The sequence below is a fragment of the Suillus discolor genome (assembly GCF_016758755.1).
Source record: "Suillus discolor strain FC423 chromosome Unknown F5147scaffold_81, whole genome shotgun sequence".
In the NCBI taxonomy this organism is placed as follows: Eukaryota; Fungi; Basidiomycota; class Agaricomycetes; order Boletales; family Suillaceae; genus Suillus; species Suillus discolor.
The window spans coordinates 77,339-91,942 of record NW_024541328.1 but is presented as its reverse complement, the minus strand read 5'-3'; the positions used below and the strand labels follow the sequence as shown (position 1 = coordinate 91,942).

The following is a 14,604-nucleotide window of genomic DNA, read 5'->3' as shown; positions in this document are numbered from 1 at the left end:
GTTTTTTGTCCCAGCTAGATATCTTAATACCCGTTTTGCCGCTGACCAATGTGTTAGTCCAGGATTTGCGGCAAAAGAGCTTAGCCTTTGTATCGCATACGCAATGTCGGGACGTGTCGCCACTGCAAGATACATTAAAGATCCGACTAACGAGGCGTAACTATTACTTCGTTTGCCTTTTGTGTCGGTATCCTCCTTTTCTAATACAATTTTCAGATCCATGGGCATACCTACTGCGTTGCAGTCCTGGAGTCCATATTTTCGTAGGATTGAATCTATGTACCGTGCTTGAGATAACTTAATTGTTTTCTCGGCACGGTCTCTTGTTATTTCAATTCCTACTATCTTTTTAGGTTCTCCCAGGTCCGTAACGTCCAATATCTCTTTTAGCTGCGTCTTTAATTGACTCATAAGATTGACACTATTTGCAAACAGGAGTAGATCGTCTACCCATACTGTTATAATCTGCGTGCCTGTCTCGGTCTGTCTTATATAGACGCATGGATCCGACTCGGTACGTTTAAATCCTATCTTCGTTAGACGACTATTTAACTCAATGTTCCACTCACGTCCAGATTGTTTTAATCCATACAAGGTTTTTCGAAGTTGACACACTCTTCCGGTACTGTCATCATATCCTTCCGGTTGGACCATGTACACCTCCTCTGTTAAGGTGCCGTTTAAATATGCTCCTTTCACGTCCATCTGCTCAACTTCCCAATTTAGGGCCGCTGCAACAGACATCGTCGATCGTATCGACTCAAGATGTACTACCGGTGCAAAGGTATCTGTATAATCCATACCAGGAATTTGTGAGTACCCTTTCGCTACTAACCTTGCTTTATACTTAATGATTTCGCCTTCTTTATTTGTTTTCTTAACTAGGACCCATTTGTTTCCTACGAGCGTCCTGTTCTTGGGTGGTTCTACCAACTCCCAAGTGCCCATTTCGTTTAACTGGGTAAGTTCTGCTCGTATCGCTTCTTCCCATTTTGGCCAATCTATTGACGCCTGTGCTTCTCTTAGATTCTTTGGCTCATTAGGGTCAATGTGTCCTCCTTCTACCATCGCAATCAAGACTATGTCTTCTTCTGTAAGTTCTGGCAATGGTAGTTTACCGTCTCTAACTTCATATGACTTAGATCTATCATCTTCGTCATTATCAAAGTCCGGTAAGTCTGGTTCATTCATTTTTCGGTAATCTTTTCTAACTGTTTGTCTCTTGGTTCTTCTGGGCAGCTCATTTGTCTCTGGCGGCTCTTTCTGCTTATTATCTGTGGATATACGCTCATTTGAGCTCTTTTCTTGTAAGTGTTCTCGTATATCTCTATGCTGTTCATTTACGGAGTGTTCTTGTATAGGTGATTGCGCGTCAGCTCCCCCTGATGTCTGCGCGTCTATCTCCCCCATATCAATCTCCCCCTCGCGCTGTACATCATTAGCGCTTTCTGGGATCTTTTCCGGTGAGTTTATAAACTTGTAGTTTCTACTCACTCGTATCTGACGTGTTCGGGCGTCATAGTAATGTATTGCCTTCGGTCCATCCACAAAGCCGACGAAGACTTGTTTTATGGACCTAGGCTGCATCTTAGATTGGTTGGCGTTCTCCTGGAGAACATATACAGGTACGCCGAATTCTTGTAAGTATGACACGTCAGGTTTCTTACCACTCCATACTTCTTCAGGGGTTGAATGATCTAATGCTCGGGTTGGTGCCCGATTTCTTACATATGCGGCGTGTGCAACCGCTTCTGCCCATAGGAACTCTGGTAACTCTCTTTCAGTTATCATCGCTCTCGCTAATTCTGTTAGCGTTCGATTCTGTCTTTCTGATACTCCGTTTTGCTGTGGTGAATAGGGCGCTGTTGTTTGTAAGTCTATTCCCTTCTCTTTACACCATGTTATCAGCTCATTATTTATATATTCAGTACCGTTATCTACCCTAATTGTCTTGGGTGATTCGGTTTGTTGTCTTTCAAGGTAAGCGATATATTGCTTTACCTTTGATGATGCCTCATTTTTGTGTTTCAGAAATTCAACAGTACATTTCCTGGAACAATCGTCCACGAAGGAGATATAGTAGCGGGCTCCTCCTATAGATTGAGTCCTTGCTGGACCCCATACATCACTATGGGTAAGTTTGCATGGTTTTTCTGCACGTTGATCTACTAATTTCGGGAAAGGTTCCCTTATTTGTTTTGCGCGAATGCACGCTTCGCATTCAAATTGAGGTTCACTTTTATCTATATTCAAGCCGTCTACTAACTTTTCGTTATACAGCTTTTTAAGACCTGTTACCGCTACATGGCCATATCTTTTGTGCCATGTCAGCCAATTGGCTGGTGGTCTCTCTTTTACGGTATGTGTCTTTTCTATTAGTCTTAACTTCGCTCTAACATTTAGTTTATATAGGCCATGTTCAATATGTCCTTCTGCGATGTGTTGTCCTTGTTTGGCATACAAGGCCACTTTTCCACCGCCGAACCTAGCACATCCGCCATCTTTGTCTAGCTGGCGCACAGATAATAGATTGTTTGATGCGTTCGGTACGTATAATACATTCTTTAGATAAAATTTGACCTTTTGTCTGCCTATATAGCTTTCGAGTTCGACTGTGCCTCGCCCTTTCACTTCAAGGGGCTCGTTTCCTATCCCGACAACTTCACTTTTCATTGGGACATATTCTGTAAGTGCAGTTCGAACTCTGGTTATATGCGAGGTTGTTCCTGAATCTGCGAACCACTCGTACCAGATCATTGATTCTTGTTCGCTCTTCAGGGAAAGATCAGACTGAACCATAAACGCAATTTTAGGTTCGTCTTCAACTTCCATATCGGTGTCGTCATCCTCCATATTGCCTCGCACTTGGTAAGCACGTTTCGGCTTTACAGGTCTAGATGACGCTCCTGAAGTCTTGTTTCCCCAGCATGCCGTAGTCTCGTGTCCGAATTTGCCGCAGGACGTACACTTCGGCTTGCCTTTCCAATAGCACTTTGCGGTGACATGGTTATGTCTTCCGCAAATCGAACATTCCAGTAAGTTCTGTTTCGGTCTTTCCTTCTCGATCTTACGCTTTTTCCCGCATTCGGTACTCTTAGCATAATACCCCTTCTCCTGCGCCTGCGTACTGTGTGTCTCCCTATGATTATACTCGTCTATAATCAACGAGGTAATCTCCTGGGACGTTATACCTTTTGTCCCTTGCGCATCCGCATGCGTACCAAGGTACGAGGATGTGAAGGCATCCCAGGAGTCCGGTAGGGACATCACGAGCAAGGATTTATATTCCTTGTCCGTAATCATCTCGCCCATAAGATGTAAGTCGTTTTGTTGCCTTTTCATCTCATTGATATGTTCGACGATATTGACGCCTTCAGCTGCTCGCATAGCGAATAGATTTCGCTTCGCGACGATGACACTCTGTTGTCCTCGAACTTGATGAATACTCATCAAGTTTGTCCACATTTGTTCGGCCGTTGCAGCCTCGGTGACATGCACCATCTGTTCATCAGTGATGCTGTTCATTATCAAGGTCTGTGCAACTTGGTCGAGTTTATTCCATGATGCCAACTCATCCGTTTTGTTCGGATCAGGCTTTTTTGTCGTGCCGTCTACATGTTCAGACACGCCATGAAGCTTGAGAAGGCCCATCATACGGGCTTTCCATCCACTCCAATTCTTTTCCTTCAAAGGTTCGATTTTATACGACGACAACGCTCCGAGGTTAATCTCTTTAGGTTTTTGTATTGCTGCAGGGACAGGTACTGTTGTGGAAGTCCCAGTAGCTGTAGAAGTTGGAGGATTAGGATTGGGATTCGACATCTTGATTATTATTTCAATGTACTGTAGAGATACGACACTAGGTTCGTCACAGGTCACAGCCCTTAACGAATCGAATCTATTTGGTGTGACTGTCACATGAATTTTTGGTGGGACGAAGCTAATTTGTGACATATGGGAAAAAAAACATAGGTTATGTGCTAATGGGACCAGAAATCATCATACATCGAATTTGCGATGCGTCTACGCTTTCCACGCCCGTAATCAACCTTCGGAACACTATTCGAGCCACTCTCCACATCTTTGGCAGTAATGTCACCCACATCATAGACTTCGGAGTGGTTTGAACACAGAAGTCCGCCATCTGCATCGATACGGCAGTCAGAACGGACGTGTTCACCCCCGGAAGCCATATGATCAAGGAGTGCATCCATTGGCATGTCACTGGCATTGAGGTCATGCTCGCTAGCATCGTCGAAGGGGGATTCGGCTCCGGTAGTATCAGTGGCCTCGTTCTCTGACTCGGAGTTTGTTGCCTGGTCAACGCTGACAGTCTTGTACTGAGCAGTAGCAATCCTCGTCCATCCAGCTGGATCATTCTTCTGAACATCACGTAAATATTGCAACGCCTCTCGACTTGCGAGGCTCGCGAATGAGAGATTGAAATTCTCCCCGGCCTTACACATGAAAAATGCCTTGAAAACATGATTTAGCTCCGTGCATCAAGATTTGACCTGTGTCCTCTTCATCCTCAAGCCTCTGAAGAACCCAATCATGGGCCGATATCCAGGCGAGACGAGCCTCCAGGGCACATGACATGTCCCTCCAGTATGAAAGAACCCAGAACGGAAGGTGAAATGTTGGGGAAAGTGGATGGATGATTGAAGTGTGACCATTAAACCAAGCCTGACTGAACTGATCGAGGAGCTGAGTGACGCAATGGAGCGGGGGAATTGACCATGTCGTGAAATCGTTGGGAAGGCTGAGGAGAGGGGGGTTTGTTGAGAAAATGATGGTGTCTGGGCTAAGATCACAGTCCAGCGATGCGCAAAGACTGATGTCGAGTAGCTGCGCGACAGGCAGAGTCCGAGATGGGATGGTTGGTTGCATTGGAGTTGGGATCCTGAGTAATCGTGTGATCTCATGTTGAACAGAAGGCGGCAGTTTGCTCTGGTCAAAAACACGACCACATGAGAGCCACTCTGAAGCAACAAACATATCAGTTTGCGATGGCATGATGGGCGCTTGAAAACGGATCATACTAGTAGACTCACCTGGCAGGCTTTAAGACCACAGAGTCTCCAATTCCACTCGTTACCAGTCAGCGCTATGCGAGGCGAATCCATGACAGACTGAAGCAAGTTGCTTGAATCACGAAGCAGCATGTCAGATGGTTGCAAACGGCGTTGCGAGCGGCGAATCTATTTGGGTAAGGTCACAGGTCACCTGGACATTCGAACCTGTAAGACTAAGCGTGACATCGTCACGGGCTGCACATGACGAACCTAGTGTCGTATCTCTACAGTATTGCTTTAACGTTTGCTTTTTAACGTATCACAGGGCTCATAACCTCTTATGATTCAGGTTCCGGGCTTAGTAGGAACAGTGACGATAATAGGAGTTCGTGGCGCACAGAATATATTCGGCCGATTCCGATATTCTATTATACTAACTATTTACTCCGCCACTCAGATGCTCTCGTAACTCCGCTAAGCAGTGCACGAGCCATGTCGGCTGATTGCAACGTCTATACTGATGTCACAACACACCTATAGATACGTTGTTTCTCACCTTTGACTGTCACCCTCCTACATTCAACTTTTTGGACAGCATCATGCCTGTGATCGTGTGGTGACTCAAATTGAAATGGATTCCAGCCACTGTATGAATGCGATGAGAATCTATTTCAAGTTTTCAACCAACGTCGTGGTCACATCATGTGATGCCGCTGGACGCGCATGTCACACCGCGTTGTCACGGTATCTAGTTGAACGCAGCCTAAAGCAGCAGTGAGTCAAGATATCAAGTGTTAGTTTAAACGCTCGCGCTGCCGACTCACTAGTACGCCTTTTAGTCTGTAAATATTCGCTTGCTGACACAACTAGTAATGGAGGCTCCCAGTCGGGTACCATCGTCTACAGATCCCCTACTCGTCTCTCTATTCCCGCCCTTTGAACACTCCCCTCCTGCAGCTCGTACGCCAAAGAAGGTGACCTTGTTATCATCGCGGCTCATGTTGCTGCAAACATCGGCTGTCGTTACATTTACCAAGTAACCAGTTGTACGAAGTCACAATCTACAGGTACCTCTGTAACGTTGTTAGATCTTGTCAACCTCACACGCGCAATCGATCAAGGTTGGCCATCCTTTTTCACCCGACACATGCCAAGGGAAACATGTATACAAGACTCAATTCAAGGTGTGTTTAGTCAACTTTATTATAAAACATACTTTGATACCCGTGAAGCACAGTATGGGATACATAACCTCCGGCAAGAACGATGATGCTACGGTACGCTTTTGTGGTAATCGGATTAGCCAAGGGAAGTACTTCATCGAGCCAACAATCTTTGCGGAGTGCCAGCCTGACATGAAAATTGTTAGAGAAGAGATATTTGGCTCTGTCGTGTGCGTCGTGAAGTTCGAGACCAAAGATGGTAAGATTGTTCTTTGGCATGACCATCGTATCCCTAACAACTTTCCAGAGGTTTTGAACAGGCTAATGATACGTCATACAGACTTACTGTGCTGGTGTGAACTAAGTATATCGACAGAGCAATCCACGTTGCACATGCTCTCGAATCCAGTACTGATGGGTTCGTTTCTTCGTTATTTCATCTCGCGCATTTGTGGTGTAATGATGCCTGGCAGATAAACTGCGCCAACCAGACTGAAATATTGATGCCCTTTGGAGGCTTTAAGCAGTTCAGAATTCGACGTGAACTGAGCGAACATGCTTTGAAAAGTAAGCTCGTGTCCTTCAAATAATGCCGCATTAATGATATTCAGTTTAGCTGTACGAAGGCTGAAGCTCTTCATGTCAAAATTGGCATTCTGCATGCATCCGCCAACTCAAGGCAGGCCAAAGAAGTGATTTGATTTCTGGTCAGGATTTCTCCATAGGTATATCTGTGACCTGGTTCGTAGCAAGATGGCAATGTAAGTAGGATGGGGAATGGGATGCTGTGACATACGGTACGTTGATACGGAATGGTACTTACCCGTGAAAAGATCGGAACGCGCATAATAACGACCATAATTGACGAGGACCCACCGTGACAACTTATGATGAATGACTGATGCTTTTGGAACAAATGATGCCTTGTCTGCTGGCTCAGTAATGATTCGAGCATACACTGCCCAGACGTAGCGGTATGATTCCCTTGTTGTTGTAAGTTAGCCTACAATATCAAACAAACATCTATGGAGATGCAGGCACTGTCGACATGTGATGGTGCACGAAGATACGACATACGCGCAGTACTCAGCTCATGATTTTTTTTTCTCAATTTACACACTGCTGCCCCGATGTTCATCATGGTATCGACAGAAGCCATGTCCTTGACTCATTCAATTAAATTATTATCCGAAGTGATCCTCCTGCACTCCTCACTCTGCTGTCATGCTAGAAAAGTGCGCTAAAAGGCTGTCCTAGGCATTGTAGGCAAACGATCAAAATATGTGGTCAAAATTAGATGTCAAGTGTGTCGGGTTGGAAGATTGGCACGAGAGGAGGAATAATGTACGACAAGATGAAGCATGATGGTCCTGCAAAAGTGTATCTGCATGAAGGAATGGGTGACGTGTACAGGAAGCCGCGAGTGGACAGACGAACCTCAGAATTTGATCGCACGCAGATCGATCTGTAATGCTGTTCAAGTTAGAGCCTGTCCATGTCAACCTCAATACCAAAATCATGCAGGGCGAGTGCGGATGCATGCTTGTAGAAAAGTTTTACTGAGAAACACAGTCATTCGCTCGCTACAATCAGGAATATCAAGGTCGATAGATCACATGAGACTCACAACGAGAAAACAAGATTGATGTTATACTGAAAAGTATGACGAAAGAGATATAAGTGCAAAAATCACTGGAAGCAAAGATGAAGTAGCTGTGCATATACTGCAACGTTAGCCATATTGATGACTATTGGCATGTGATGGAGATGCACACAAGAGAAACAGTACGATCTGGACCTGCCATTGAATGGGTGGTGACTGCGCAGCTGGTGTACCTGCCATGTTAGTACCAAGTACCTGATGTCATGGATCTTAAAAGCTTAAGGTATCAGCAGGCTTATTGTGCGATGACGATGCGTAGGATTGGCTGTGCAATTGTGTTTGCTCATATACTCGTTTCGTTTTGCCTTCTTGATTGTGGCCCCCGCGTAACAACCGAAGTTTGAACAAGAATTATTAAACCACGACAATTATAATCGCACCAGGGATACATACCTTACTTGTCTCACGCTACAGCCACTTCGACAACACAATGACGGCTCGGGCATTGCGGGAGTTCGAAGTCTTCATTGGTGTGGGGTTGAGAGTGGAAGAGCGAGAACAGCCGGCCGAATAGTGGCATCTGGACGCGAACTGAGCCCAGCTGGACCAAGTTCACAATTACAATTCACAGGAGTGCAAATTAATGACTATCGGCAAACCACTAATCTGCCATTCGAGTATCCGGTTAGCTAGAGTCAGTGTGTATATACCTGGGGGAAAAAACCAGCGCACCGTACCACCAGCCCTGGAGCTGATAAATGTTGGAACACCATTTCTTCTCCGCTCTAGTCACGCCGGGGCCCCGGTTGGGTATTCCACCCTTGTTCGCCTGACTCAGGCCCTGAATAATGTCTGCGATAAATGGGACCCGGCCTGTTTGTCCACAAGTAAATAGCAGTGGTGAGATGAAAAAATTCTGATCAATCGATATGAAAATCGCTGTAAATTCATGGTTTCTGGTAACCTATTTCGTACTCAAGTCCGTAAGCAATCCTGGACTATCCCAAACCGAAAAGTTGTACTAGTAGATTTGGTAGCAGCGGCAGTACATCGGGCCCCATCTACGCGAGTGAGAAGTTGGTTTGTGTGTGAGCCTTGGACACGTTTCTCTAGTACTTGGATTATAAATTTCAAGTTGGATATTGATGTGGGACTTACTGATAAGTGAACTCTGGTTCTACCGTAATTACGCGACTGCCAACATTGGCGTACTGCCTCAATTCGACTCAATTCGATTTAGCAGCAACACTAGTATAAGGAGGCCGAGTCGGCTTTGGTGCAATTTAATGATTAAAAAGGCTCTTGTTTCTAGAATTTCGATTTTCGGATGTCGTGAGATAGCAAAAACAGTAAAGCTCAGCCCCTCAGAAATGTCCATGTCAACCGTGACACGTTGTCCAGGTTTTGGTCAAGATATGATGCAACCACTCGCCCGGTGAAACAGCAAGACCCGAACCGAGGATACCTCGGCCTAACATGTTCAAGTTTACCGTCCTGCCCGTAAGAGTAGGTATTATGTGTAAGCTATTGAGCCCAATCCAATATAAAAACCATACTGTCCTCCTCCTTAGATTCAATCAGTTCCCTTCGCAATACTTCCTCCAGATAAAGCGCAGCGGCACACCATGAGTCTATTGAAGATTCCCTTCATCCTAATTTCGGCCATTGGCATCCATATTTCGTTCACTTCTACTTCTCCGCCACCGTCATCTAAAGAGAAGATGGTGCCCTCGTTGTTCGAATCCATCGTTGGATGGTTTTTGAAACTTCGTGGTTTGGAGTTACTGAAGGTAGGCTGCTTTTAAACACTAGTCGTTGTCTTTATTAATCTGTGGAAAATATAACAGATCAGCGCATGGGCAGCATCATCTGCTGAAGTGGCAAACATCCTGGCTAGACACATAGATCCCTCGCATATTCCAGAAAGCATCAATGGTGCTAGAGCTGTGCAGCTTTTGTGCGTTCTTCACCCTACATCAATCACCCCCGCATTCCTTGTCGGGAGCATTGCCACTGCGATTGGCGGCGCATTGAGGTTTTATAGTATCTCGACGTTAGGAAAGCTTTGGAACTTCCACGTCAGCGTCAAAACAGAGCATAGACTTGTGACAAGCGGGCCGTACTCGGTGGTGCGCCATCCAAGCTACACTGGTCTTCTTCTTCAAACTGCTGGGATCGCCGTCATGTGTGGAAGTCAAGGATCATGGATGAGGCAGTCCGGGATCTTACAAGTGCCTTTCATTAAAGTATTTGCCGTTACCTTTCTCGTATTTACCACAATCTTGCACACTTGGATTCCTTTCAACCGACCTGCAGCGGAAGACCAAATGTTGCAGCGTGCTTTTGGAGAAGAATGGGAGAATTGGGCAGAGAAAGTGAGATACCAGCTTATTCCTGGGGTTTATTGATTGCTAGTACGTACATATAATACTAGGCGCTCTGTACGCGTCTGTTTGTTTCTTGTAGGTCGTGCACAGGATTGACATCACTAAAATGCACTTAGCTCAATATGACCATAGTTATGTTACTTACGTCCCTTCCAACCAATTTTATTGACCGTGACATACTACCCTCAATGGGTGAAGCTAAGCAGTTCGGCTCTTCGTTCATCTTTGCTGTCTGCAACTGACACCAAATCTGGCAGCTGCAACTATTCCTAACTTTGATAATGCAATTCTTCCTATTCTGAAATAGTTCAGCTCCGGATCTCAAAGTAAATGAGGTACGTGTCAGCAGAGTGAGTCAAGACCTCAATCACCACTCACCAAGTAGTATGTCTTCCAGTCAGTGAAGGAATAGTTTGTTACTCGTTATCTAACTCCGTTGGACCTTCCTTGCGCCCGGTGATACTTTTTACCTGGAGAATCGCCTGCTCTGCCTCTACTCGCTCATCACCATTACTTTTCTCGACAACTCCCGGTCCAGAAAGTTCCCTCCTGGTCCACGATTTCTAAGCTAGCCTGTCTAGGAAACTTGGCTTTGACAGTCTGTGGCGAATGTTCTTACTTTAATCATACCCTGATCATCTTTGAATCTATACTCGATTAGCATGCCCGATGTATTATTTATACAAGAGAGCACCCGCACTCTATCTGCGAGCCCATAACAATACTAGCGTTTTGATCACCGTTGCTGGTTCGCTGATACAGTGCAGAGATTTGAAAGTTTTGATCGCCCTTTTCCCGACAAAGCTTTTGTTTACTGTGGGTATTAGTTCGCATGTATGCGTATTGATTCGTAGTTCTCAATTACAGTGACTCACCTCTTACTCACAAGATGGGCCACGATAGCAGCGCCCAAAACCCCTGCATCTGGCAAGACGTCCCCTCCTATTCAATATACGAGAAGCTTTTGTCAGTCTTCACACGGGTGTTGAACGCTGAGCTCGCCCATGCTCCCTATCATAAAATCACATTTACACTCGGCGGTAATGTGCAATGCACGAGCGAAAGGTTATTCATCCAACATTTAATGCAGTAGCGCTGAAAAAAACAGTGTCTCCTCTCGGAATGCATCTCAAGACTGGTCAAACCTTACAAGATTAGGATACGCAGGAATTGGATGGTGGGGTGGGGCTACTAGCAAGTCATTACTTGGGGGATTGAGGGAGAGGGTGTGTATAGTTGGCCGTTGGGTGGTGAATATTAATTGAGAGTGCAAAGTCTGAAGATCATCGTAATGGAAATGGTTGATTAGTGATTCAAGGTTTTGGGTGTCAAGTGAAGAATTCAGCTTTAAATCTGATGTCGGAAGATGATGATGATCATGGGGAAGGTGATCTGATCTCTCACCATGTGAACCTCTGCAAGACGCCAGTAGTTCTCCCAGCCCCTACAGATGTTATCACGTATCGTTTGAGCCATCAAATGATGTACATTGTATATCCTCCCAGCGGAGAGCTCCAATGTGAGTCTTGAATATTTCTGGTGGTCGGTTCGAAGCCGAAACTTTCTTCTCCCGATTGCAATAAGGCAACTTGAATGACTAATCTATGCCCACGTAACGCACTCAACCGCTCTCTCCGACAACGAACCGAAGTAACTTGGGTTTACATTGAGGCTGATATCTACTCTGTGTGCTCCATAATTGCAGGTGCCACGTCAACTTCTGTCTCTCAATATTTAATTCTCAAAATAACATCCCTCATCGCCAATGCTACAACGTTCACACTCACGTTTAAAAACATCGGGGCACTGGACGCGTGCCCTGCTCGTCATGATGGTGACAAGTTGAGCTGCTGAACTTTTATTCCATATTATTGTGAGTCGTTGTGACGTGATGCAATGGCCATATTTTGACTCAAGAGGACGTGGCTTATGAACGTTGATTATCTTCTAACCCGCGTCCCTGACAAGACGTGACAACTTGAGGGTCTTGCTTGACCACTATCCCTGCGCTACACTCATAGATAGTGTGGTGTGGTTGGCATGGCCGCTCATTCCGTTAGGAACCCCCGAGGAAGAACTACCGCTCTCACATCCGGAAGCGCTCGTTTGTACCTTTTCTAACCGTTGCTCTGTTGTTCCGAACCCCACGATTCTTAAACCGCACGCCCGTACCAGCCACGTCATCTGCTTGACTTCAATACATTACTTCGCTTAAAATCTGATAGCCTGTACTACCTGGCAGATAACTAATGTTATACTGGAACGAGAACAGGATATCTAAATATCACTAAGCGACAAAAATATAACCACAGCAACGACGTTAAATTCACCTTGGCAGACCGTCAACGTTTATGCTTGTGGCGAAAGAAGCCTGTGCATACAGGATTTCCCGTTCATCTGAAATGACTGCTAGACAACTACCTGTGAGTGTGACTTCTGCAGACTGGAGACTGGGTGTGAACGCACCGTTCAAGTGTAAATACAAGGGAATACATCATTGCTAGATCAAGAGATGCCTTCCTCAGATTATAGGGACCTAGGACGGAAAAGATCAGGAAGGTTTGAGCAGGACTGGTATGTGGCTAGTCAAGCAACAAATGACTACGAACTTGTGTGAGATGATGTCGGGAACCAAGATCGAGAGGATGGTCTGGCACGAGACATACAAAGCGAGGGAAAAATAAGAAGCCCAGAAATCAATTTCACCAGTGAAGGGATACAGGATCCTTCTATGGGACATTCAGAGTGTGGAACGTCAAAGACCAACATTATTGTTGATCGACTTGGACTTGAAAAATGATTGGGAGTAACCGCACTCATAAGTGATAACTCAAAGCTAGTCACAAAGTGACCCGTCCAGAAGGTACACTGCCCAGAGAGAGAAGCGTGTAGCAAACTTCTACTAAATCGCCTCTGTCTGAAAATAAAAGGAAAAAGAGACAGGAAAACGAGCGAATCAGCTATTGACATTATCAAGCTCAACACACTGCACAAGTCTCACGACGAGAAAACAAGATTGATGGTATGCTATACTGAAAGATACAAACGAAAGAGATATAAGTGTAACATCACTAGAAACAAAGGTGAAGTAGTCGTACAAATGCTGCAATGCTGGCTGCGTTAACGACCATTGGCATGTGGTGAAGATGCACAGCAGAGAAACAGTACGATCTGAGCCCACCATGGAATGTATGGTGGTTGTGTGACTGTTGTACCTGGAGCAGAAGGTGTCGCAGATGTTGAGGCACTGGCAGGTTGAGTGTGCGATGACGACGCATGGGCTGGGCCGTGCAATTGCGTTTGTTGCTCATCATATGCTCGTTTTGCTTTCATGAAATTTGGCCCCCGAGCGACAACCAAAGACTGAACAGAATCACTAAACCATGGCGATTGTAAAGGTGCTCAGGAGACACCTACCTGCTTGTCCCGTATTGCAGCCACCTCGACAACACGATGACAGCTTGGGCGTTGTGCGAGTCCAATTTCTTCATCGGTGTGGGGTTGAGAGCGGAAGAGTGAGGATAGCCGGATGATGGGTGGATCTAGATGCGAACTCAAAGGGGTTGTGAGATGTGGTTCGTTTGCTTCGCCTGTGCTGAGTTGAGATTGGGGGAAAAGTGAGCCAAGGCGAGCCAGGAGAACACGTGGATCTAGCAGCGAAGGCGTATATTTTTGCTGGACTGCGTCTGGTGCATCATTTTCAGGTGAAGAGCGGTGAACAAATGACGACAGGCGAGCAAGAAGTGCATTTACAGAGGAATGAGGGTGCGCACCACCCATTGAGGATGACTGAGCGCAGAGGTCTGGATAAGAACTAAACAATAGAAATACTGGCTACGCACCTCAACATCGGCTTCCATGCCATTAAAAAAGAGTTCGTCAAGACCACCAAACTGGCCGGGACACCGCGTAGCATCAACCTGAAATGTGACTGTTATAATGAGTGAGAAGGATTGAGAACACGGCACGTACTTCCAAAAATGACTGGTCGTTGAGCGAAGAGCAGGGTGTGTGCTGTATTCCTAAATCAGAATCATTATCTCGAGATGCCATCTGTTTGAGTCTGTCTTTTGGTGCCTAATAGCCGATATTTGAACACTCACAATATTGGTACCAGTAGAAAGTAGGTCTTCCATGCCAGCTTCTCGGAGGATGGCGTGAACGTCCCATGTGTACGCGTTTCTGTTTTCGCAAGCAGTGACGAGCACCTTTCCATCTGGGGAAAGGGCTGCAGAACTCAAATCATTTTGGTGCTGGAGGGGAGGTCCGACTGGGAGGTTGGTATCGAGATTCCATAGACGCGCTGTTTTATCCCATGATACACTTGCAAGGAGACGGTTGTTCCAAGACAAGGAGATGGCAGAGACCTGGTCCTCGTGACCTCCAAGGATGGCGATCTGCTTCCGAGTAGCCATGTCGAATATCCTAATTAGGCC

The 14,604-nt window shown here is 45.7% G+C and overlaps 4 protein-coding genes across 4 annotated transcripts; 2 read left to right on the top strand and 2 right to left on the bottom strand.

Annotated features, from left to right (window-relative positions):
• Positions 1 to 6,139: 6,139 nt before the first annotated feature.
• Positions 6,140 to 6,768, top strand: F5147DRAFT_585198 (Aldehyde/histidinol dehydrogenase; the record flags this gene model as incomplete). The annotated part of the gene is made up of 3 exons (XM_041431846.1): positions 6,140 to 6,199; positions 6,248 to 6,437; positions 6,557 to 6,768. Coding segments are annotated over 3 exons (462 nt in total), but the record flags the coding sequence as incomplete, so codon positions are not given.
• A 2,638-nt stretch (positions 6,769 to 9,406) lies between these two features.
• Positions 9,407 to 10,221, top strand: F5147DRAFT_840396 (uncharacterized protein; the record flags this gene model as incomplete). The annotated part of the gene is made up of 2 exons (XM_041444287.1): positions 9,407 to 9,571; positions 9,629 to 10,221. The coding sequence occupies 2 exons, from the start codon at positions 9,407 to 9,409 to the stop codon at positions 10,187 to 10,189; spliced, it is 726 nt and encodes a 241-aa protein (XP_041287390.1). The 3' UTR covers positions 10,190 to 10,221.
• Positions 10,222 to 10,678: 457 nt separating this feature from the next.
• F5147DRAFT_763935 (uncharacterized protein) lies at positions 10,679 to 12,413 on the bottom strand (the record flags this gene model as incomplete). Its single annotated transcript, XM_041440672.1, is given in 9 exon segments — positions 10,679 to 10,768; positions 10,788 to 10,815; positions 10,869 to 10,982; positions 11,044 to 11,110; positions 11,149 to 11,179; positions 11,319 to 11,444; positions 11,573 to 11,612; positions 11,657 to 11,732; positions 11,956 to 12,413. 9 exon segments carry the CDS (start codon positions 11,996 to 11,998, stop codon positions 10,679 to 10,681), a joined length of 615 nt encoding a protein of 204 aa, XP_041287389.1. The 5' UTR covers positions 11,999 to 12,413.
• A 607-nt stretch (positions 12,414 to 13,020) lies between these two features.
• On the bottom strand, positions 13,021 to 14,545 carry F5147DRAFT_720158 (uncharacterized protein). The gene is made up of 6 exons (XM_041438804.1): positions 14,272 to 14,545; positions 14,141 to 14,221; positions 14,011 to 14,088; positions 13,586 to 13,957; positions 13,267 to 13,531; positions 13,021 to 13,200 (listed from the first exon to the last, which is right to left on the bottom strand). The coding sequence occupies exons 1-5, from the start codon at positions 14,302 to 14,304 to the stop codon at positions 13,289 to 13,291; spliced, it is 807 nt and encodes a 268-aa protein (XP_041287388.1). The 5' UTR covers positions 14,305 to 14,545; the 3' UTR covers positions 13,021 to 13,200; positions 13,267 to 13,288.
• Between the last annotated feature and the right edge of the window lie 59 nt (positions 14,546 to 14,604).